General features: G+C 45.8%; 1 protein-coding gene across 5 annotated transcripts in view; it reads right to left on the reverse strand.

The window, feature by feature from the left end:
• The window catches only part of PALM2AKAP2 (PALM2 and AKAP2 fusion), a 447,965-nt gene that overhangs the window by 10,896 nt on the left and 411,048 nt on the right, over positions 1-26,021 (reverse strand). For 4 of the 5 annotated variants that reach the window (XM_066367466.1, XM_066367467.1, XM_066367469.1 and 1 more), the window contains 2 exons: positions 17,365-19,786; positions 404-582 (listed from right to left, as the gene is read on the reverse strand). In XM_066367466.1, coding sequence (XP_066223563.1) covers positions 404-582; positions 17,365-19,786 — 2,601 coding nt within the window. The remainder of the gene's footprint in view (positions 1-403; positions 583-17,364; positions 19,787-26,021) is intronic. The other variant, XM_066367468.1, reaches the window with a different exon arrangement.

Raw genomic sequence — 26,021 nt, forward strand, 5'->3', positions numbered from 1 at the left:
TTGTCATAGTTCTCTAGAGAAATACGATCCTACAGAGCAGGCCGGCAGTGGTAGGTATCAGCTCCTTGGTGCCTGGGATGCCTCCAGGGTCCTTGTGTGTTCCTTCCCTTCTCGCCTGGTGTCTTCCTACCCACCAAACATCTCATGCACTAACACTGCCGATGGGCTCAAGCTAGAGCTGGCAGCAAAAAGACCTATTCCTTGCATGATCAGTGTTTTTTGAGAAACAAGGCAAAAACCCAACCCCGAGTCCAGGCATGTTAAACCACACCCTTGAAAACAGGCTTTGGAACCGGGCTGCTGGCGGACAGCGGTGGACGCGTCTGGGCCTGAGCCGGAACACCGCGCGCCCAGCGGACGCTCGCCCGCGGAGAAGTGAAAGAGGAAAGGAGAAGAAACTTACACTACTATCATCCATTCTCTCGCGCCTTTTAGATTTGTGTGTCTCATAGTCTTCCATGAGGGTCTGCATCAGATTCTTGGGCCGCTGGGATCCGGCAGCCTCTTCAGGGGCTAAGTCAGGCTGCGAGCTGGGGCCTTCAGGTGTGGGGGATGGAGGAGGTCTGACTTTCTCTATTTTCCCTGAAACAATACGAAGAGAACACCCTTTCTAAGCTTGTCTGCTCGTGACTGCTTTCAGAAAGAGCAGAAAACTGGCAAAAAAAAAAAAGCAACCTCTGACTTAGTGGTACCCGAACGATGCTTACATGCAGGAAATGGTATTACAGGATCGAAGCGCTTAAGGATAATGTCACAAACCATCCAACAAGGACCCCAAGGACCCCAGTGCTAAAAAAAGTCTGACCTGAGTAGCCTTTGGGCACTTTGCAAAGACATGTCAGACAGACAGACAGACAGACACTGGATCCAGCTGTTTTGGGGGACATGTATTCTATCACAGATCAGAGAATCAGACCCTGAGGTGACCGCGCGGTGGAGCCTTGGAGAGCCACTTTTCACAGACGAAGAAAGCAGAGGTTCTGCAAAGGCAGGGTGTGCTCAGGTCACTGGGAGCCGGTGAGGGGACCCAGGTCTCCTGGTTTCCTCACCAGGTTCTTTCTTCTCTATCAAAGGCCACCGGTCATCTGACCTGCCCTGGCTTTGGGCACGGAGGGTGCAGGGTTGTAAAACCTTTGAGTGAGAACTAGGTTTGCATTTCCCAGGTCCCCCAGTCTTACAGAGGCCGGCTTCATTCACTGATCTTACCTGCTGTGGTTCTACAGCATTGGGTTTGAGACACCCTCCCCCAAACCTTAAGGAATGAATGCCAGCGAGGACAGCTTTGGTTTGGGCGGCAAGGCGCGCACTGGACTTGGGAAACGTGAGATGCGGACTCTGGAAATGCCTTAGAGGAGTTCTCAGATAAGGAGACCAGGTCCGTGGGGGCCTGCGCCGAGACCTTCTGCATCCCCCCCTCTTGGAGAATGCCTGGCCCTGACCTTGGGCCCATTGAGGAATGGGTTTTGACATCACAGAGCCCCAAATACACCTCCGAGAAGCATCTTTGGGTATAACAGTCATGATTGTTCCAACTTTGTCCCTTGTGGGAAACAAAGGGCCCGTGAATAAAGAATGTGAAACATACACACACAGAAATAAGTGGGACCATTCAGGTCCACAGTTTGGAGATTGCCAACATTAGAGTCGAGACCCATCTGACCCCTTCCAGTCCACAGCTGAAGGTGACTCATCTTTCTTTGTCTTATCCCGCAGACTTTTAACTTGGCAACTGCCTCACACAGCTGGACCTCCAAGGGAAGCCTGGGGTCCGTGTCTCCCGGTGGGCTGGTAGAGCCCCTTTCTGGGCACAGCTGCTTTTGATGGGAGCTGGAAATCGCCCTAGAATTCAGGAAACCAGGTTTGAATTCCTGCTTTTCCAAGAACTAGCTGTGTGGTTGGCTGTAGACAATCATTTAATATTCCCACTCTAATCTTGGGCTAATCTTGGGCTGATCACCTCAGTTCTCTTAGTTATGAAATGAGAATTTTGGAAAAAGTGGTCTTTGAAGTCCCTTCTAACTCGGGCATTTTGCTATTTCTCTCAAATATAATTGGCCAGAAGAGAAACCCTTATTGATCCAAAGAAAAACCATGGCCATCACATTTGGCAATTAGCAGGGAAGCTGTTTCTTAATAAACAGAACAGGGCACCCCGTTTGCAAGAGCTACTAGCACATCAGTAACTTAGGGAAGCTCACTGCCTTGCCCTACAGTACCCAGATCATTTACAAAGAGTCTTTTGATATTAACAGCAAGGTAAGCAATATTTCAAAGTTCCTATTCACCCAGCAATGATCTCTATTTTTCATTATGGAAATTAGGGAATGCTAAAATGGCTCCCCATCAATTACATAAACAGAAGCGGATTTAATGGCAGGCGCACTACACGTGCGCCCTGGGCCCCGACTTCTGAGGGCCCTGCCAAACCCCAACTTTACAGTTTTTTCTAATGACACCAAGTTTGGTTTCATGTGTGCAATTTTAACATTAATAGTACATAATATTTTTTTATTTATTTAAAACTATGGTTATCATGTATTTTTATTTTCCCTGTCTCTCTCTCTTTTTTAAGGGGCCCAATATTTTCTTCTGCACCCAGGGCTTCAACCGACTTTAATCCGCCTCTGACATTAAACATTTATCAAGCCTTTACCACACCTGCTTTATCCTTCTTCCCCCCCCTTCCTCCCTCCCTTCCAATACTGAAATATTTTATAGGAATCCCAGACCTAAGCTAATATCACCTCTGTGTACTTAAAATATATCTTTACAATTTCAGATTGACTTAAAAATGAAGGTTTGAGAACCAATTTAGCACAGAGCTGAGCATGCAAGCCCTGGAGCCAGCCTGCTTGGGTCTGCATCCACTACTTAGCAGTCAAATAAACATGGGCAAGTGACTGTTTTCCTATCTTAGTTCCTTCATCTGTAAAATGGGCATGATAATAGAGGCAACCCCAAACAGTCTGTGAAGACCATTTCTATCCTCTATGACCCCTTAGTTCATCTGGATATAAACTCCATTAAGGCAGGACCTTGTCTGTCCTGGTCACTGCTGGATCCCAGCACCCACTGTGGTATTTAGCACAAGGCAGGAGCTCCAGTTTGTTGAATGCACCAGTAAGTACATTATGCAATGTGCATAGCAGCCATGTATTAAATGCTTGTGGGTGGGGACATAATTCCCAATAAAATCTGAGGAAAGAGTTTAAATGCCTTCACCAAAGCACACAAATGAAAACGTCTTGGTCCACAGAATCACAGGCTCAGTAGCATTGCAGTAATATAACAAGCACATTTAAATGGCATTGCATCTGCAGGCTTCACATCACTCGATCCTCACAGTAACCTTGGGATGCAGTCAGGGTGGATATCATGACGTCTGGGAACGGTTTGGACCATGGAGGGTCATATGCTAATGCCAGCCCAAGTTACATTCGCTAGTCACAAGCAGAGTTAGGTCTGGTCTGGAACCCAAATCGTGTTGATTACGGCTAAATTACACTGATGGGATGCAGGCTGAAAGAGAATTGTAAAGAGGGCAAAGGGTTAATACAGAAAAGTGGTCAAGCATTAAACATTAGAGACATTTCCTGCTTATTTCTTTGTATTCTAGCAACAACCACCCATCCCTAGAGCAAGTTGTACCATTCATAGACACTAGAGGTCACACGAGTAGCAGGAAAGAAAGACGAGTTAGCAGGTCTGGACCAGCTGTTTACAGAGAAAGCTGAAAGGTCTTTAGGAGAACCGGTGATTACAAATAACCAAGCCCACATCAGAACCTCAGGAGAAGCTGTCACAGGTCCCCAAAGAAAGGAGACACTGCACCCATCCCCTTGGTGTTGGGGAAGTCAGCTTGGCCAGGCTTCTCTGCTGGGCCCTGTGATCTGCAACCAACTCCCCTCACCCATCCATCCCCTGGGTGGTGCAAACCATGCACTGGAATGCTGTGTGCCATTCTAGGAAGCACGCAGACTGCTACAAAGCTGTAGAGGGACCTGTTCTACACCCACCTTCTTCTTCAGAAGTCTACAGCCAACAGTGCTTGCGATTAGGACGGTGAAAAAACTTCGACTGTTCTTCCCCAGTGGTGGACATAGACACCATTGTTTGGGCCTTGAGGACCATTACAAGAATGCGATGCAAATGGCCTGTGCCACAGGTCGGGAAAGTCTGTCTCTTCCTCATCTATGGCCTCAGGGCCCGCTGAAATTTCTCAGCTCTGAGGACACCCCCAGTAGAATCCCCAATGACAGTCCTCTCGGGTGCTCATTGTCACACCCTCACCCAGCACCTCCCCAGGCCCCCAGTGACCATCCCCACCTGCCTCATCACACCTCACTCTCATTTTTGTTTAGTCACCTGGTGAATGGCTGGTGACAACTTAATGTGAGCTCCACTTTCAATAACAACATCCTGCCAGTCTAGCTTCTCACCAAGGCTGAACACTCTACAAAACGACTCTCTTGAAGGACCCCAGTCACTGTCCCTGGGAAACAACAGGAACAGAAAGTGTCACACAGACCTCAGGGCAGACCTCATGGTCTTAGCCAAAGGCTGGTACCCGATGTTTACAGAGCAGGGAGCAGGTACCCCACGAGCTCTCTGATACAAGGAACTAACAGAACAGAACAAAGCTAAACTAGAATTCTGAGTGTAGGGTAGAAAATAGTTTCCAGTTAACTTTATAAACATGATTCTGTGCAAACTATTCCACCTAGAGTAATTTTAGACTGAAGCTTTTAAAAGTGTTTAAGGGTAACCAGCTTCACTTGGCTGAGATGATTCCAAAGCTGTAATCCCCAAACTATGCCCAATACCTAAGTTTTGTAAGGTAGTATTCAGTGCTGCAAACAGAAAGTCATTGATCACATAAGCTTGGGAAACACTGGGTTAAAGAAATCTTTAAAAGAGAAAGAGAGAGAGAGAGAGAGAGAGAGAGAGAGATTTCTTTACCAGTGGACTTCTCCAAGGAATGTGATTGTGAATCTCTAATTCAAGGATGGGTATGCAGCATTTCTCAAGTTGATTTAACCAGAGCCCCTCACTTCATAGAATTCCTATTACATCTTAAGGAAAAATCTGTGAAATACCATTCTCGAGTTTCTACCAGTTAACCAGCTCCCAAGGGACTTCACAAGTTCAGCAAATAATTAAGTACAGGCACAAAACTTTCACCATTGTAGTTTTCAATAAATACACGAGTGGAGCCTTGGCCACTAGCTCAATTGGTTAGAGCGTGGTCCTGGCAGACCAAGGTTGCAGGTTCAACCACATACAGGAATCAACCAACAATTGCTTAAAGAAGAAACAACAAATCAGTGTTTTACTTGGGGAGGGAAAATTCCAATAAATAAAATAATAATTACACAGGTGTTAACAACCAAGATATCTGACTACAGAATAATGGTTAAAGGAGTTATGGCTCATTTAGATGATGGAGTATTTACTCAGCCATTACAAATCATGCTTTAGTCAGATTTATAGAGTCATGGAAAAACATATTAAGATTTAAAAATAAGATATATTGCAGTTGTTTTAGGAGTGCAGGTTCCAGACCTGGACTTCCTGGGATCAAATTCTGGTTCACCCCTTATTAGCTGTAGGAAAGAAAGCAGAAGTATATGCATGGCACACGGTCAAAACTCCGTCAGAATCGGAGGCCCACGAGTAAGTTTTGTGATAGGCGGGATGGTAGCTTCCACAAAGATGCCTAAATACCAATTCCCCAAATCTGTGAATATGTTTCCTTACATGGCAGAAGGACTTCGCACATGTAATTAATATAAGAGCCTGGAGATGAGAAGACTATCTAGATTATCCAGCTAGGCTTGGTGTCATCGCAAGGGTCCTTAGAAGAGGGAGGGAGAGGGAAAAGGAGAGAGAGAGAGAGAGTTGAAGATGTTATGCTGTAGGTCTGCATGGAGGAAGGGGCCAGGAGCCATGGAATGCTGGCAGCCTCCTGCATGACCCCATTCTCATCTCATCTAACCCTAATTACCTCCCAGAACATCCACCTCCAAATACCATCCCCATTGGCAGTTATGACGTCAACATATGAAATTGAGAGGGGGTAAAGTTCAATCCATGACCAACACATTATATAGATTGCTAACCTCTAGAGCTGTAACAAATTTGTGTTGTTTTAAGCCGTGGTATTTGTGCTCATCTATCACAACAGCAATAGGAAACAAATATAAATACAAATATAAACCCAGTGTTATCTTTCACGCACATCTGTGCACGAAGGCAGATAGGGGGTTAGGATCGTGAGTCACTTTGATTCTTGTCATTATTCTCCAATTTTCTTCTACCATAAGCATCAATTAATTTTAAAATATTATTAGTCACAATAATTCTGACTATTATTATTAGTCAGAAAAGGAGAGAAAGCTGCTCTCTTGAACCTTTAGGAATTAGGCGGATCCACAAGCCTTCCCCCTCGCCAGGCAGCACACAGCAGGGGAGCTGAGGAGCCCCAGGCCTCGGAGAAGCACGGGTCACACTGGTGGCAGTGCTGCTCACAGGCTGCAAGCGTTGCCAGGCAGACTAAGGAGCAGAGAATTTCACTCCAAATGAGTAAATGCTGTCCCCCATTGTGAGTGGAAGAGAAAACTAGGAAATGTGAATTTACGTTTCCTGTTTATTTAGTATAAATAGTTAAAGCACTTTGTGGACCTAAGAAAGCAAGCCCTGTCTTGGCTGCACTCCTGGATTTCCTAAGCAAGATGGTTTCCCTGGGGCATTGGGGACAGGCTGTGTGGATGGGGGCAGAGGGAAAGAGCTCATTCCTCTAGCCCAGGGGAACCCAAGCAGGGGGCCTCATGTCCTCAGAGCACAGCTGTTGCCATCCCTGGCGGCCCAAACACCCCTGTATGAATGGGACTCAGTTCTAAAGAGCCAAGGACGAGGATTCCAGAAGTTTAGAAACTTAAAATCTGGTCACACGTTATGATCTTGGTGGTTAGTATATTCCATGTACATGGTGTCTGAGATCTTAAATCAAAGAGCCTTTGTTTCTACACTTTTCTCAAAAGAAAAAGCCAGCACCCACTCTTATTTAAAAAACAAACCAAACTGAACAAAGACGCCCACCAGATGACATGCCTTGGCCCAGGCCTCCTTCCATGACCTTTCCTTATGCAGCATTGGAATGAGGTTGCAAACATCAAAAAAAAAAAAAAAAAAAATTAGCTCACAGGTCACTGACGTGAGCTCAGAAAGAAATGAGCTCAGACTTGCATGTTCAGTTTCATTTCCTCTCAGTAAAAGGGAGGATCCCGCTGTCAGGCTCAGCGTGATGGGCCGGTGCTGTGTGCAGCTGTGACCCCCACTCCCAGGGCTGGTCCCAGGTCCTTCCATCCCCTCTGCTGGCCCCGGCGTTGGGGGAATGCGATGAGACGACTCTTTAGGATAAGTCTAGTTCAGAAATGAGAAATACCCTGCCTGGTGAAATAAGTCTGAAGAACATCCAAACGACATTATTTACAGGAGATAAGCTGGGGTGCTGGATGAGTGGCTGACACTGGGACATTCCTTATGAAAGAAACCGGAAGATGATGACGGGAAGAAGGAAGGAGCTTGCTGTTCCAGGGGAAGCCCAGTTTAAAACCCACACAGAAAACATCGAATTGAAACAGTAAGAATGAACATCGTGGTAAATGGCAATTCGCTTAACCCAGATCTTTTTGCAAAACTCATTTCTACCAATGTGGTGGGCTTTGGCTGTGTGACAATTTTACTCCCCAGGAAGGAAAAAAAGGAAATGCTTTTATGGTAATACTTGTCACTTTACTGTTTGTTACCCAGTACACCTAATGATGGCCTTTGTTTATTTTGAAATCACAGCTGACTATGGAAAGCTAATTCCTGAACTCCGATGTTGTAAAAGAAACTTTAAATCTAAGGAGGCAACTATGAAAAACATCCCATCTAGAAAGCAATTTCATAATGCATATTCCGCCATTTATTTCAGGGTCACAGCAGCTGCAGAAGAGTGACTCATCTGTAATTCTGTTAAGGTTTTCTAAGCCTTTTCTTAAAACATACTGGTAACTGTAACAATAACCACAATCATAAAACTCTTCTTGGAAGTCTTCTGTGTACCAGGCACTGCCCAAAGTTATTGATGTGATTGGTACTGTTTTACTCCCATTTTACTGGTGAGGAAACTGAAGTCTGGACTGCTAGCAAGCAGCAGTCAGGGTAGGAACTATAGATATAATTCCAGACATGTGGCTGTCACATTTAGGTCCATAATTTTCTCTGACCAGCTTTTTATATATAACTTAAAGTGTGAATTTTTTTTTTTTTTTTTTTTTTACAGAGACAGAGAGAGTCAGAGAGAGGGATAGACAAGGACAGACAGACAGAAACGAAGAGAGATGAGAAGCATCAATCATCAGTTTTTTGTTGCACGTTGCGACACCTTAGTTGTTCATTGATTGCTTTCTCATATGTGCCTTGACTGTGGGCTTTCAGCAGACCAAGTAACCCCTTGCTCGAGCCAGCGACCTTAGGTCCAAGCTGGTGAGCTTTGCTCAAACCAGATGAGCCAGCGCTCAAGCTGGTGACCTCGGGGTCTCGAACCTGGGTCCTCTGCATCCCAGTCCGATGCTCTATCCACTGCGCCACCGCCTGGTCAGGCTAAAGTGTGAATTTTTATTTGAGTAATGGGGAATAACTATGATGTCAGATGCATACAAGTTTGGGGAAAGCTCTGATGTTTACATTCAAGCTCATGAGAAATAACACACGTTATATGAAATATAAATGTGTTCTCTGGGTGGTCTCATGGCCTGTCCTGTACATTCTGTCTTCCAGCCCTTAAGTAGCCGCTTATTCACAAAGACCAAGCGGAACTGAAGTGTTGGTCTCCTTAGTGAAGTACACAGCAAGTCACCACAGCTAGCAGGAGACACAGTCATATCCTGCCCTGAACTCCAGCAGTCACAGGGAACATCCTGTTCCCAGGCCTGGCTTTGATTAGCTCCCATTTCTTACCAGGCAGAAAGCAGGGATCCTGCAAGAATTAAGTCTTTTGATTCATCTTTTCATTCCAAGCCTAAGACTACATCTTTCTCTACATGTGGTGAAGTCTGATTTTTCGGAAGCTGCTCTCTAACTTGGAGCGTGGAATAGCCATGCCGGGTAAAGGCAAGCAACAAGGATACCATGTGGTGTCCCCAGTAAGTTACAAATTCCACTGGGAGCCAACCCAGACTCCCTGGATATAAAGGAAGACCCAGCACAATTAGCAGTGACAGCAGAACCTGCTGACAGAAGGAAATTATACTGGTAAGAAATGTGCATTTTCCCAAAGTCTGTTTCCAAGAAGCCATGACCATAGCCGTGTCACAGAAGAAAAGACAGGAGTCTAGCCTTGGCCGGGTAGCTCAGTTGGTTAGAGCATCATCCCAATACGCCAAGGTTGCAGGTTCCATCCCCAGTCTGGGCACATATAAGAATCACCCAATGAATGCATAAATAAATGGAACAACAAACTGATATCTCTCTCTCTCAAATTAATAAATCAATTAATAAAAAAAAAGAAAGAAAGGAAAGACAGGAGTATATATCCTCTCAGGAGTGAGACTGATGGCTTTAACCACGGTATTTGCGCTTTGGAAACCAGTGAATAAAATATCCAAAAAGAACTGTGAATTCTGTAATTTGCGAAGTCCTGATGACTTCATTATATACCTTCACCCTTTGCCAAACACTGCTTCAATCTACCTTTTCTTACCAATTCTTTCCCAAATAGCATTTTTTAAAACAAACATATTGGGGGTGGGGGTGGGGGTTCAGATAAATAAAATTCTGGGTGTTTCTGGTGCAAGGCAGAAGGATCAATCTCCAAGAGCAAAAGAGAACAGCAGAGACCAGTCCTGGTGTTCAACTACCGCAAATAAGCTAACATGGTTGACTGGCTTTGCCTGCACATGGCCAAACACATTCAGTTAGTGGAGTGAACACTCACTCCAGCTCGTCCTAAACTCAGCAATGGATTCCTTGCTTCAGAACCCAGTTCTCTCAATGATTTCAGGGAATGAGCCTGTGTGGAGTGGATGACTGAGCTTCCTCCTGGAGAATGGACTTTGGGAAAGAACTCAGAACAGTTGGGCTGGACGGGTGACCTGGGCTGTGCCAGTCCCTCTGCCAACTGCTCAGATCTTTGGCCAGTACCGGCAATTTTGTCTATTGTAATTTGGAGCACTGGAACTTTGTTCTAAATGAACAAGGGAACCATTCTGGGTCACTGGGAACCACTGTCTCATGGCCTCTGGGAGCAAACTCATCCACCCTGGCCACTCGAGCAGAGGATTCCAGAGCTACAGTGGCTCTAAGAAGGAGGGGTAGGAAGGACCCGAGAAAACATAGGGGTCTGGCCCGAGGGCAGGAAGAGGGCCGAGGGAAGCAGCTCGGTCATGGCTGGTGGGAGAGGGGAGCTCTCCTCCGCACCTCACGGACCTCCTCAAGAGCAGAGGGTTCAGCAGGGGGCAAGAAAGGGTGTCAAAAGAATACGGACTTTGTGGTCAAATGAACCTGGGTTTGACCCTGGGTCTGCCCTTCCTAGCTGGGTGACCTCAGCCAAGTTACTTAATCTCTCTGGGCTCTGGTATTAATTCTTCAAAAAGGAAATATTATTAGAGGTTCACAATCCCTGATGCACAACTCCGAAATCTAGAAAAAACTGTGAAAACCAAGTTCTGTCATAACCTTTCTGGCAGCAAAACCTGACGTTGATTGGGCGCAAGGCCCCTCTTAGTCTCTATTTATCCGATGTACTGTAACCAGCTCTTTTTAGTTGTACAGCAGAAATCTAACTTCATGACAGGGTGCTGCCCCAAATCCTGCTTGAGTGTGTTACATAGTAGTATATACATTTTATTGATTTTCTAAATAACAGTATAAACATTTAAGGCTTTTCTAAAAATCAAAAAAATTCTGAATATATCTGACCTCAAGGGTTTGGATAATTTGTATTACCCCTTAGCCAGGGGTCTCAAACTCGCGGCCCGCCCACCAATTTTGTGGGGCCGCAGACTGGCCTGCAGACTAATCCACGAAGTTTGATTAGTCTGTGGGCCGCACAAAATTGGTGGGCGGGCCGCGAATTTGAGACCCCTGCCTTAGACACCAGTTGTAAGATTAAATGAGAAAATATGTGTGAAATAACTAGTAGAGGTAACAGCTTTTAGGTCTTGGTAAGTCAGAACAACCAATGATTAGGCTTGTGTCACCAGAGTGTTCAGGAAATACGTTAGACAGTAGATATAACCCTCTGTAGGATCTATGCGTGGAGTGAGTCATGAATACTGTGCTGACATAAACATTTTTTTCTGTCTAAGACTTTTCCTTTGATATTTGAAGATGATAAAGGAGAAAGAAGAAAAACCCAGTCAACAATCTTAATAATGTAATCATCATCACATGTGTCTCGTAGTTCAAACTGGTAACAGAAGCTGAAACTCCTTAATGCTTTATTTTCATACAATACATAACTATCATATCATTCCACATATTAAAAGAGATGAACAGACACCCTAAGTTATGGGACTCAATATGCACGCCTCCTCCTTTACCCCTCTCCGTAATGTCCCTTTGGGAAAATTATCTGACCTGGTAGATCTATTCAGCACCTGGCATCAAGTCAGAAACTATTTTAAGACCTAGACTTAAAAAAATAGAAAAGAGCAAACATACAAAAAAACTAAACAAATCAGCTAACTGGGTTTTCTGCGATGCCTGGAACTTGGAAGTGAAACCAGTGTGTCTAATAATAGACTACAGGCACTACAATGAGAACTGTTGAGGCCCTTCATTTGAAAAGAGATTTTTAAGATCTAAATTGTTAACTTCAATAAAATGTTTGGGTTGTCCTCCTAAATTGACCCCTCAAGGGTATGTGTTAGACCTTCAACTCAGGCTTGTGCACCTGCCAAAGCACTCTCTCTGCTCTCTGCTTCCAAGTACCACAACGGAAAGTGCACACGTGTGCACTCTGGGAGCCTGCCCCCTCACACAGCTCGTCATTGCTCAAGTGGGCAGCAGGCACTCAGAAGTGCTCAGAGGAAAGGCTCAATAGAAGCTGGTGGCCCTGGCCGGTTGGCTCAGCGGTAGAGCGTCGGCCTAGCGTGCGGAGGACCCGGGTTCGATTCCCGGCCAGGGCACACAGGAGAAGCGCCCATTTGCTTCTCCACCCTTCCGCCGCGCTTTCCTCTCTGTCTCTCTCTTCCCCTCCTGCAGCCAAGGCTCCATTGGAGCAAAGATAGCCCGGGCGCTGGGGATGGCTCTGTGGCCTCTGCCTCAGGCGCTAGAGTGGCTCTGGTCGCAACATGGCGACGCCCCGGAGGGGCAGAGCATCGCCCCCTGGTGGGCAGAGCGTTGCCCCTGGTGGGCGTGCCAGGTGGATCCCGGTCGGGCGCATGCGGGAGTCTGTCTGACTGTCTCTCCCTGTTTCCAGCTTCGGAAAAATGAAAAAAAAAAAAAAAAAAAAGAAGCTGGTGGAATGACCTCCTTAGTTGATGAACCCATCAGTTCATGAATGAAGGAAGGACAGCTTGAAGATGTGTGGAGATAATCACCCCTTTGGATAATCCTCATGGGCTTCCTACTCACCATGGGAGAAAGTCTAAAATCTAAAACCTAAAGGTTGTCTGGCTCCAACCAACTTTGTTTTGATTTACATTTCTTCCTTTAATTCACCAAGACCTCCAATGTGCCAAGTTTTCTATTCCTTTTGGGCCCCTCTAGGTGCTTTTTTCTATAAAAATTGTTCCTGGAACAATTTCCTCCGCCCCCCCGAACCTAACTTCTTCTTCAGTGCCAAGCTGAAAGCTGAGATGGCGGTTTCCTAGAGAGGAAGACCTCCCTCAGCCCCCCAGGGAGGTGGTCTTCCTCGCTCTGTGCTCCCCCACGTCTCCATGCTTCTCTGTCATGAAATTCCCACCTTTGTTTGATGTTGTTTTTCTTCCTGAACTCTAAGCTCCCCAAGGATAGGGAACTGCCTTGTTCTCCTCAGTATGAACAGATGTAACACAAATCCTATTTAAGAAGGACGTCTTCCTTTAAAAATCACATAAGAACCAACAAAATAAAGCTTCTAGATAATACTTTCTAATAATTGGTCTTTGAAAATTACTGGATCCTTTAAAAAATATAAAATCCCTATTATCCTCCATCTTTGAAAGATAGGGAAACTAAAAGCAAAAACAGGTACGGTTTCAACTCCTGGGGTATGGTTAGGGAAATTCGTGGATTTCTCTTTCCTTATCACATCTTGGCTCTCAGTGGATTTTGCTTAAGGTGAAATTCCAGCATGTCATTAGCACAATATTCACAAGAGGAAAAGTTAAAAAGTATATTTTTCATCACCTAACATTAAATCATCAATCTGAGTCATGCAGCAAAGCAACTGAGTCACCTCTTCCAGCATGAAACACGGAGGGGTACATTAGTAACATCTCCATTCACAACACCGAAGCTGGAGCCAGCGGTCCTGACTCTGGCCATGAATCATCCAGTTTGGCCACTTCGAAAGATGTGTCAGCCTCCTCCCTGATTGTGAATTTGGAGGTTGGCTGGCCAAGCAATACTCCAAATGTTCCCAGGCACGGATAGAAAGCATATTACATTTTGCATTCAGTTTCTTTCCATCCGTGTTGTAATCCTGGGAAGCCCTGCCACCTACTTGAAATGTTCAGGAGATGAATGTGAAAGAATGAGGTACACACACATCGTTATCGTGACTGTGCTCAAGGCGACAGCCAGAAGGGAGCAGTGCTCAAGGCGACAGCCAGAAGGGAGCAGTGCGCAGACCTGAGTGGATGAATTAGCCTCTTACCAAAGGGGCAGCCGTCAGCCCTACAGGGATGGGATATGGGAGAGGAGATTAGCATCAGTGTGGGGGGAAGTGCTGGGACAATCAGTACTGCGCTGCTGGAATGCTGAGGGCAAACAGTAAGATCCTGTCTTATTTTAAGCCTGGTGGGGAAGACTGACAGACCACAGCAGGTCAGGGAACTAGGGGACAATGAAATGTCTTTATTGTTTTATCCGTGTGCTAGAAGTGAATTAAGGGGGCACTAGGTAAAGTGAAGAAATTACCCACTAAGCATATGTACCTGAGAGAAGGTTCTAGAATGAATAATGTAACGGGGGCTAGGTAGGTGGTACCAGCTATACTTGATAGGAGAACCTTGGTACCTGCCTCCCATGTGGGCGGAAGGGGCTGAGATGCCCGAAGAACCCTCCTCTGTCAGACTGGGGGTCCTTATGCAGGCCACTGAGAGTCACTTACTTGTGAGTAGGTTTCCCAGACTGGGCTGAAGTCAAGTGGTATGAAACGTTTTTCTAGAAAGCCGTATAGAACGCCCAACTGGCATCTCTGTGTTAAGCCAGCCCACTGTTAAGCATGAACAAAAAACCCTCCCCTATAAGTCCTCTTTGCCTGAAACACTCAGCTGACCACTGTTCTGAGACCTGGAGAAATTAAAAAACATACCAAGTCATCATGCTTTTCCCTCCCTTCATCCCCTCGCTTTCCAAATAATTTAGTTCAAAAGCCACGAGGTGGAGTTGAACAAGAGGGTGTCTCCAGTGGGGGTGGGAAGAGCCACCGTGGCCCAGAGCGGTGTGCTGGAGCCAGAACAGGATAGGCAAGGGAGAGTGGTGACCTGGCAAAGGGCGTTGGAGTCCAAGCTGGGTAAGGAAGACAGGAGATTGGTTGCATGAGGCGGGAGAGGATTGATCATATCATTAGCATATTGAGAATAGGAATCAAATATCTTCTTATCAAGGAGGAGGTTTAAATATAAAAAGAGAGAAAATGAACCCTGAGACTATGATATTAGAATTAAAGATATCAGGGTGAGCTCATGGTTTTCAAGATAGATAGATAGACAGAATATGCACACATTTTCTAATTCTGTCCGCTGAGAGTGCTTGTGATAATCCAATAGCAATGAGCACACCAACTAACCAGATCATGGTTTCTAACTACTACTCTCACTAAAAGGAGAAATGGCTAATTTCAGGCTTAGAAAAATATAAAACATGACTGGGACATTTCATGGTGCCCAAAAGACAGACGTGTCCAAATAATAATGAAGACATGTCAAAAGGACACTGAAGTTATTTTGTAAGGTCTTCCATGAGCTAAAACTGAACAAATTAAGGATAACAGTAATAATAGAAATGTATTATAACCCACTGAATATAAGAATCCATGAGTCCATAATGATATAAATAGACAAAATGAGTAGATTTCAAGTGTGATGAGGAGCAGGATAAAGATTACATAGAACCAGAGTACCTCCCCATAAAATACGTATTAATTACCAAAGGAAAGAGTAACTCTACTGTGAAGAAGCCTGGCAGATACTCCTTCAATCAGGTGATCAAAATTAGTACTTGTGTAAGAAGTTAACATCTGTCCCTGTGATGGGACAAATTAACCCATGTTCTACCTGACTGGATACAGTGAAAAGAAAATAAACATCATGGCACAGCAGTAGAGTGGCAGCCTGGCATGTGGATGTCTGGGTTCAATTCCAAGTCAGGGCACACAGAAGAAGTGACCATCTGCTTCTCCACCCTTCCATCTCCGACTTCTCTCTCTCTCTCCCACTCCCATGGCCATGGCTCGAATGGTTTGAGCAAGTTGGCTCCACGTGCTGAGGATGGCTTCATAGCCTTGCCTCAGGTGCTAAAATAGCTCAGTTGCCGAGCAATGGAGCAATGCCCCAGATGGGCAGAGCATCGCCCCATAGAGGGCTTGCTGAATGGATCCCAGTTGGGGTGCATGTGGGAGTATGTCTCTCTGCCTCCCCACCTCACACTTAATAGAAGAAGAAAGAAGAAGGAGAAGGAGGAGGGGAGGAGGAGGGGGGGAGGAGGAGGAGGAGGAGGAGAAGAACAAGAACAGGAAGAAGAACAAGTAGAAGAATAAAAAGAAGAAGAAAATAAGCTCTCATTTCTGTAGTTTCCTACTAAAGATGCAGCACTTAAATGAGAAAGCATCAGACAAACCCAAATGGAGAAACGTTCTACAGACTATGGGGCTGATGGAGCATCATGCTGGCGATTTACTTGCCAATGGTTGAAAAAAGATATTTAAACTTGGGAACTTTTCTTTAGGTTGAGATTGTTTCAAAATTTAAAAATTAATAACAAAAGGAATTACCCTGTGTCACTGTAGATTTGATGGAAGCCAAGTGTCAAGATGGGATTCAGATTTGGATGGACCAATTTAAATGCCCACAGTTATATATAACTGCTCACAAAAATTAGGGGGTATTTCAAAATGAATATGAAGCTCTAAAATACCCCCTAGTTTTTGTGAGCAGTATATATTAGGGTAATACTTTTAAATTACCTCTGGTGAAAAACAGTTTTTTCTCCCAATCTATTACAGACCAATACTTTTTAAACTAGGATTTGAGGACAATATCAAATGGCTACAGAGTTTTCAAATGCTTACCCTCACTGCCTGTATTTATGTCAGCATAGTCCCATAACCAACACTCCATAGACTAGCTTAGGCCACACTTTCAGCAGCGTCTCACTGTGGTTGAATGTGTGGTTCTCCAATCACCATCATGTCCAAGTGAGAAATAAAAACCACTGGTCACACTGTTACCCTTAATGGTAGCAGTAATAACTACCACTATAATTAGCATCAACTGTCTATACAAAGTATTCCAGAAAGGGCCTGCCCAGGCGATGAGGGAATGGATGAAAGACCTACTTTTTCAAATAGTAACTCAACGTCTCGAAATGGGTCACAGGACATGAATAGATGAGACCACCCCTAATTACAAAGTCGTTGCTTTGTGGTGACTGAAAGCAAACCCAGTCATGTAGAAGGAGGGACAAAAGCATCTTCTCTGGGTCAACCTGTAACACCAAGTCATGGCTGTCATTACCAGGAAGGGACCTCCCATCAGAAAGGATTAGTAGAGCACATCCCCCAATCAGACAGGTTTGATTTAACTACAGACACCAGGGGTTAAGCTGATGACTCCAATAGTCCACATGGGCCTCACACAGGCCCTTCCTCTGCCAAGAAGCAGCCCCTTCAAATAAGAGAGAACAATTCTCTGTACTAAACCACGACCAGAGCAGAACGACGAGACAGGAGCCATTGCATCCTCTGGGAAACAGCTAACACCATCCAGGCTCGAGGTTCTTCCAGAAGACACTCTCACAGTTCCATTGCATGTCCTGAATGCTGAGGTCCTTGTGCTAGCGCAGCCTGGACTTTTATTCCAGCCACACACAGAGGAGGCCTGCACACAGAAACCTGCAAGCTGAAATCAATCAACAGCATCTGTCTCCGGTCCGCAGCACCTCACTTACCTGGAGCGGTTTTGTAGTATGACATCCGGGAGGGCAGAGATAAGGCGTTCTTTGCCCTGGAGCTCTGGGTACTCTGCAAGACTTGTCTCTGCCTCTTCAGCTCCTCCTCCCTTTCCTGGGCTGCTCGGATCTCTTCTTCGATCATGGACAAAGTCCGCTGCTTCCTTGACCTCAGCTTGAAGGGCCCAACCATCACGTCAGACTCTTGAGTAGCCAGGAGAGAGGCCGTGCTTCTCAGCTCAGCTGCCTCTGAGTACTTGCTGAAATAGCTGCCTTCTGGTCTGGTCTCCTCCATGTTTATTGGGCCACTGGGCTGCACTGCTGGCAATGGCGGGGAGGGTCCCCCCCGTTCCCTGAGCACCCTGTCTTCAGCAGGCAGGATCTTTGGTAATACATCCCTTTTCTCTTGAACAGGAGAAGACACCTGAGGTGGTTCAAATGTGCTCTGAGGCTTCTCTGAGCTAGGAGCCCCGGTTCCAGCTTCCTCCAGAGTTGCCTTAGGTCCCTGCTGTCCTGCTCCACCCTTGCTGGGTCCAGACACAGCTCTATCCACTTGCTCGGCAATGGCTTGTTGAATGGCATTTTGCACCAGGAGACCAGCCTGATATTCCAAGGGGTCATCAACCGACGGAGAGTCTCCCAGAGTGGAGGAAGGGGAATAGAAACCATGATCACTAAATGATTTGGAGACACCTTCTCCTCGGCCTTCTGAAGGGTTGTCAGTTTGGGGAGTCTGGGGCAGAGAAAAGTCAGCCAGTGAATTATCCTGGAGGGCACTGGTTGTCTCATTGGAAGCGCCGCTGTCGCTGATGTTGTCCATGCTGAAATCATTGGACAGGGTCTCCAGGACGGTGGTATCCTGGGACCTCACCGACAATTCATCCAAACCAGAGTCAAGCTCCTCTTGGGTCAAAGAGACATTGACGGATCTTGAAAACTGATCCATAATCCCAGGGTCATCATCCTTGACCACGGTGAGGACGGCCCGGGCACTTGTGAATTCTCCGTCGTCCGCCCACAGTTTGGATAGGGGCCCGCGTTTGGAGGGCTCACTGTAGGGCCCTTCCTTCCCCTGAGGGGCTGCGCTGCCCTGGCCTCCTCCCAGAGACTGGCTCTCCGGGGCACAGTGGGCTTTCTGCCCCCTGGCGGCTGATGCACCACGGTCTTCTGGAGGACCCGCGACCGAAGCTGGTCTTGAGATGGTCAGTGGCTTGTCTGAGTTGATTGAACCCAGAGGCCTGTAGAAGGGCTTGATGGAGAAGAGCCTGGGTGTACTCTGGCCCTTGGCCACTGTCGGCCTGGAATTCTCCATGAGCTGGAACTGTTTGCGAGCAGCAGAGAAATCTATCTGCTCCGTAACGACGTCCACCTTCACATTCTCGGTCATGCTGGACGGTTCCCGCGATGGGGCAGGGGCAGGGGCAGTGCAGAGCTGCGGAGGGGGCTGCTGCTGCTGCTGCTGCTGCTGTTGCAGCAGCAACTGCTCCTGCTGCGCCCTTCTCTCCTTGCGCTCCTTGTACTTCTTGTGCGACTCCAGGTGCTCCTCGTCCAGCTGCTCCTCGATGCTTTTCTCCTGGGGAGGATTCCACCATTTGGCCGCAATGCCAGGGTTCTTTTTCACGGCCTGGCTCCGGATGAGCTCTCGCCTCTCCTTTTCCAGCTCCAGCATCTCTTCGGTCGGCCTCACCTTTCGGACGCAGTACTGTTCTTTCTCATTCACGTCGTCCTCAAAGAGCTTGGAGGGCTTCTTGTCCTCGTGGAAGGCACGCAGCTCGAACTTGGCTTCCTTCTTCAGTGTGGTGAGTGTGAACTCCCCATCTCGGGATGAGCACCACGAGCTGGTGGAGGAGCTGGGGCTTGCGGGGGCCTGCAGGCTGTCCCCCAGCAGGTCTCTGGGCTGGTCAGGGGAGTGGCCGTTCGTTCTTTCGCCCTCTGCCATGGGGTCAGAGTTGCTCTTACTGAGCTCAATGTGAGGAGGCACCTGCCTGCCAGCTGCTCTCTCCATGGATTCCGGCTGGACAGCTGTGTGGGCAGGTGGGCTCGGGCTGCCCACCAGGAGGGCTGTGCCGGGCTCCGGGGAGGATGTGCCGTTGTATGTTCCGTCCACAGCAGAATCACAGCAGTTGGCCTCCAGCACCTCGTCTAGATATCGGATCTCACTGGCCACGTCATTATCCAGAGATTCATGGTGATCAGCGAGGAGGCCGTTGTGGGGGGGCGAGTAGAAAGGGGAGGGATGGTCCATGGAATGTGGAGTAGAGGTGATTCCGGGAACACTTTTACATTCTGCAACAGAGACCTCAATTTCCATGTTTTTGTGATCTGGGGGAAGGGAGCTGACCACGGGATCCAGGGGGTTGGCACTACAGTTGTCTCTTTCGGTTTTTAGCCGGATATCATCCTCGGAAAGCTGAGGAGGCTTCTGGAATAAAGAAGAAATGAAAATCAGGCTTAGATACCACATTTCTTACAGATGTAAACACCAAGAAATTAACTGATAACTAACAGAAAGGAACATTGAGGCCCTGGCCGATTGGCTCAGCGGTAGAGCGTCGGCCTGGCGTGCGGGGGACCCGGGTTCGATTCCCGGCCAGGGCACATAGGAGAGGCGCCCATTTGCTTCTCCACCCCCCCCCCTTCCTCTCTGTCTCTCTCTTCCCCTCCCACAGGCGAGGCTCCATTGGAGCAAAGATGGCCCAGGCGCTGGGGATGGCTCCTTGGCCCCTGCCCCAGGCGCTGGAGTGGCTCTGGTCACGGCAGAGTGACGCCCCGGAGGGGCAGAGCATTGCCCCCTGGTGGGCAAAGCCTCGCCCCTGGTGGGCGTGCCAGGTGGATCCCGGTCGGGCGCATGCGGGAGTCTGTCTGACTGTCTCTCCCCGTTTCCAGCTTCAGGAAAAAAAAAAAAAAAGAAAGGAACATTGAAACAACAACAATGAGTTCTTTCAATGAGTTCTTTCGAATAGAGATTTTCCTTCTAATAATGCATCACATGTTCATTTTGTTGTTATAACAGGTACCTACACCTCTCCATTATACAGGTTCCATTTTGTTTATTGGGGTCCAGAGTACGTTCAATCAATGCTAGTCCTTTTTTTTTTTTTCTGAAGTGAGTAGTGGGAAGGCAGAGAGACAGACAACCGCATGTGCCTGACTGCGATCCAGCCGGCATGCCCACTAGGGGGCGATGCTCTGCCCATCTGGGGCATTGCTCTAGTGCAACTGGAGCCATTCTAGTACCTGAGGTGGAGGGCCTAGAACCATCCTCAGTGTTCAGGCCAACTTTGCTCCAGTAAAGCTTTGGCTGTGAGAGGGGAAGAGAGAGACAGAGAGAAAGAAAGGGGGGAGGGGGAGAAGCAGATGGTTGCTTTTCCTGTGTGCCCTGGCCAGGAATCAAACCTGGGACTTCCACATGCCAGGCTGACAGTCTACCACTGAACCAACCGGCCAGAACCCCTAGTCCCATTTTTTAAATTTAAAACTAAATTAGGACTCTGATCATTTAAAGATGTACTCAAATATCTTCTAAAGTAGAAGACATTATACAGCAAACATACCAGAGTCTTCCAAAATATTCAGAGCAAACTACTGCAGGACAGTAATAGGAGTATTTGTGTGTCCCCAGCTACAAAAAGGAGATCCTTTTGCATGAAGAAATTTTCTTGTAACCATGATTCTCTGCCAAATGTGATACAACTATGCTGGAGACAAGAAACTTCATAGAAATGTTTTCCAAAATAAAATACTGGAAAACAGTCGACTCCTTCAATTACTCCTTACAGGCTACAGAGCCCGGCTGCGTGGCTGTTTGGCTATGTGCATTATAAACACCATCCCCAAAGCCCCTGACTGTACAGTTCTGTTCTCCGGGACTCCATCAAAACAATACTCCTTAGTTTAGGAGTGAGTGTTGCTTTGAAAAGCTAGTGTCTGGTGGCACCTCTCCCCTAATTCCTCAAAGGTTTTATTTTATTTAACCACAAAATTGGAGCTATCATATTAAATCCAATTCTGTGGGTAAACAAGAACACCATATCTTCTTAATGGTTTTATACATCATATTTTGTCATCAGTTATCAACCCCATGTAATTCTGTTATTGACTTTAGTAAGATTAACTTCAAATTCTAGGGTAATTATTGTTCCATACTGAAGGACTCTGGTTTGTCTCAGATAATTCAGCAGTGAATTATGTGCTTATTTTGAGTTCCACCCTCAAAGATGTCACTAACCCCTTGGGGTTAGCTTTACTTCCTTGTCTCTGCTCGATGTTGTGCCTGGAATTATGGACGTAGCACCACGCAAATTGGCAACAGGGTACAGATTTTTATTTATTTAAGTTTTAAACAATTTCAAAGGCTTACAATATAATATTAAAACCCCACCTTAAGATGATTCTAGGGGATTAATTTCAAAATCCTTCCAAGGAAAGTGGATAATTATAGATTTGTTCGTGAGACAGAGAAAAGCACAGTCATTCAGCTACTTGCTGTGCTCTGCTGTCAGAATACTGAAAAAACCCTCATGGTTACCCAAGCACTGACTGGGAGGTTATCCCTGAACCAGATGCTTATCCCTTAACTGGGGATTTCCTTCACTCCTCATTTCCCATACCCCCCTTCAGACTTCAGTCAATAGAGTGATGTGTACTCCTTTTTTCGTACAGGCAAAAGATGATCTAGTCAAGGTCTGGACTTTGACGAAGCCTGCTACTTAATATCATTGTAATTGCATTTTAATTTTATTGTTGACTATCAGCAACTCAAAATCTTTTATCTTTATAGTGAACTACTACAGGAGCACATCAAAAAACTTTTATTGTTCTTTTAAAAACATTAACTAATTTTTTTATTTTAGTAAGGCAATTACCAGTGAGTTCTACGCCATTAAGAACCACAGAACATTTGAATGCCTAAACGTACTGGCCACCATTCAATTTCAAGTAAACCCAGGTCACAATGAGCTCACTCCATGCCAAGCTGTTATTGGAATAAACAGACCAACACAGAGAGAAGCATAGCACTGCTAGGGAGAAATCAGATTATCCTCCACCCCCCCCCCCCCAGCTCCATTCAGTCAATAGTTTACTGATAATATTCTTCATGGGAATAAGTGGAACTTTCCTCTTATGCTTTCTGGAGACTGAGGAGAGGAGAAAAAAGTAGTAGGAGCTGCTGGGATGGAAATACAGTTAAAAATCACTGCTCTACTGAAATACAGAACACTTTCAAAAAGTTGACAGCCTGACCAGGCAGTGGCACAGTGAATAGAGAGTCGGACTGGGATGCGGAGGACCCAGGTTTGAGACCCTGAGGTTGCCAGCTTGAGCGCGGGCTTATCTGGTTTGAGCAAAGCTCACCAGCTTGGACCTAAGGTCGCTGGCTTGAGTGAGGGGTTACTTGGTCTGCTGAAGGCCCACAGTCAAGGCACATATGAGAAAGCAATCAATGAACAACTAAGGTGTCGCAACGAAAAACTAATGATTGATGCTTCTTATCTCTCTCTGTTCCTATCTGTCTGTCCCTATCTATCCCTCTCTCTGACTCTTTCTCTGTCTCTATATAAAAAAAAAAAAGAGAGAGAGAGAGAGAGAGAGAGAAAGTTGACATGAGAAGGAAGAGGGCAGTCTAACATGAAAGAAAGCTAAAAGGCAAATAATTAATTCTATAGTTCATTTAGTCATTCATCCCCTCATGAAACACATGAGAGGCTTATTCTGCAGGCCCATAACACAACTAGCTCCACGATAAGGTCCAGACAACAACACCTTTTTCTTAACAAAAATTAAATTGCCCACGCTTCTCAGAAAGCCATGTCTGTTGTGGAATTAACTTGGTCTAGTTGGGCGGAGTAAAAACCTTCCCTATATTTATGTCTTGTAGTTGTTGAGACTTTCTCCACAGCATTTCCCCAGAACACTTTCTGGTCCTCACATCAGCATGTGTTTTTGTCTTAGATGTTTCCTGGCTTCATGTTTGATGATGGATAAGCAAGTGCCCTGACAGCGTTCTTTTTTTTTTTTTTTTTCTTTTTAATTTTAATGAGAAGCAGGGAGGCAGAGACAGACTCCTGCAGGCACCCCGACCGCACTCCACCAGGGCCCTCTGCCCATCTGGGGCCCTTGCTCCGTTGCAACCAGAGCCATTTTAGCACCTGAGAACCACCCCCTGCCCCGAGGCCAACTTGCTCCAATGGAGCCTTGGCTGCGTGCGGGAGAAGAAGAGAGAAGGAGACAGAGAAGTGATGGGGGAGGGGTGGAGAAACAGATGGGCACTTCTCCTATGTCCCCTGACCGTGAATTGAACCCAGGACATCCACACCCTGAGCCAAACCTCTACTACTGAGCCACCCAGCCAGGTTTATTTTAAAACTTAATAATTCTATTGATTCTCTCCAAGGCATACTCTCTGAATGAGCAATAAGTATTCCAATTCAAAATCTCAAATCTGAGAATAGCATCTAACAGTACATTTTTTGCAGCATCAAAGAAACTACCTTTGTCCTGGCCTGTGAGGGCACTGTGGATAAGGTGTCAGTCAACCTGGAATGCTGAGGTTGCTGGTTTGAAACCCTAGGCTTGCCAGGTCAAGGCACATATGTCAAGCAATCAGTGAACAACTGAAGTGAAGCAACTATGAGTTGAGACTTCTCACTCCACCCACCCTCTCCTCTTTCTTTAAAATGAATAAATAAAATCTTTTTTAAAAATACCTTTGGCTTTCAGTCAGGAATCATGAGTCTGTTGGTTATGTTTTTTGTGATGTGTCCAACTGATATTTTTAAAATGCTAATTATTGGTTAAAAGCCAAAGTTTGCGGTCCCAGGGCAATGTGAGATGCATCTTTTCCAACACATTTAAAAATAAATATATTTAGACACTGGAGGGTGTAAACGGAATAGAGGCTCCCCATTCTGTTAGTTACATGTGCCTGCTCCATACTGAAGGACTCTGGTTTGTCTCAGATAATTCAGCAGTGAATTATGTGCTTATTTTGAGTTCCACCCTCAAAGATGTCACTAACCCCTTGGGGTTAGCTTTACTTCCTTGTCTCTGCTCGATGTTGTGCCTGGAATTATGGACGTAGCACCACGCAAATTGGCAACAGGGTACAGATTTTTATTTATTTAAGTTTTAAACAATTTCAAAGGCTTACAATATAATATTAAAACCCCACCTTAAGATGATTCTAGGGGATTAATTTCAAAATCCTTCCAAGGAAAGTGGATAATTATAGATTTGTTCGTGAGACAGAGAAAAGCACAGTCATTCAGCTACTTGCTGTGCTCTGCTGTCAGAATACTGAAAAACCCTCATGGTTACCCAAGCACTGAGGTTATCCCTGAACCAGATGCTTATCCATGAACTGGGGATTTCCTTCACTCCTCATTTCCCATACCCTCCTTCAGACTTCAGTCAATCGAGTGATGTGTACTCCTTCTTTCGTATAGGCAAAAGATGATCTAGTCAAGGTCTGGTCTTTGACGAAGCCTGCTACTTAATATCATTGTAATTGCATTTTAATTGTATTGTTGACTATCAGCAACTCAAAACCTTTTATCTTTATAGTGAACTACTACAGGAGCACGTCAAAAAACTTTTATTGTTCTTTTAAAAACATTAACTAATTTTTTTATTTTAGTAAGGCAATTACCAGTGAGTTCTACGCCATTAAGAACCACAGAACATTTGAATGCCTAAACGTACTGGCCACCATTCAATTTCAAGTAAACCCAGGTCACAATGAGCTCACTCCATGCCAAGCTGTTATTGGAATAAACAGACCAACACAGAGAGAAGCATAGCACTGCTAGGGAGAAATCAGATTATCCTCCACCCCCCCCCCCCCCCAGCTCCATTCAGTCAATAGTTTACTGATAATATTCTTCATGGGAATAAGTGGAACTTTCCTCTTATGCTTTCTGGAGACTGAGGAGAGGAGAAAAAAGTAGTAGGAGCTGCTGGGATGGAAATACAGTTAAAAATCACTGCTCTACTGAAATACAGAACACTTTCAAAAAGTTGACAGCCTGACCAGGCAGTGGCACAGTGAATAGAGAGTCGGACTGGGATGCGGAGGACCCAGGTTTGAGACCCTGAGGTCGCCAGCTTGAGCGCGGGCTTATCTGGTTTGAGCAAAGCTCACCAGCTTGAACCTAAGGTCGCTGGCTTGAGCGAGGGGTTACTTGGTCTGCTGAAGGCCCACAGTCAAGGCACATATGAGAAAGCAATCAATGAACAACTAAGGTGTCGCAACGAAAAACTAATGATTGATGCTTCTCATCTCTCTCTGTTCCTATCTGTCTGTCCCTATCTATCCCTCTCTCTGACTCTTTCTCTGTCTCTATATAAAAAAAAAAAAGAGAGAGAGAGAGAGAGAGAGAGAAAGTTGACATGAGAAGGAAGAGGGCAGTCTAACATGAAAGAAAACTAAAAGGTAAATAATTAATTCTATAGTTCATTTAGTCATTCATCCCCTCATGAAACACATGAGAGGCTTATTCTGCAGGCCCATAACACAACTAGCTCCACGATAAGGTCCAGACAACAACACCTTTTTCTTAACAAAAATTAAATTGCCCACGCTTCTCAGAAAGCCATGTCTGTTGTGGAATTAACTTGGTCTAGTTGGGCGGAGTAAAAACCTTCCCTATATTTATGTC

This window comes from Saccopteryx leptura, chromosome 2, assembly GCF_036850995.1.
Source record: "Saccopteryx leptura isolate mSacLep1 chromosome 2, mSacLep1_pri_phased_curated, whole genome shotgun sequence".
Taxonomy (NCBI): domain Eukaryota; kingdom Metazoa; phylum Chordata; class Mammalia; order Chiroptera; family Emballonuridae; genus Saccopteryx; species Saccopteryx leptura.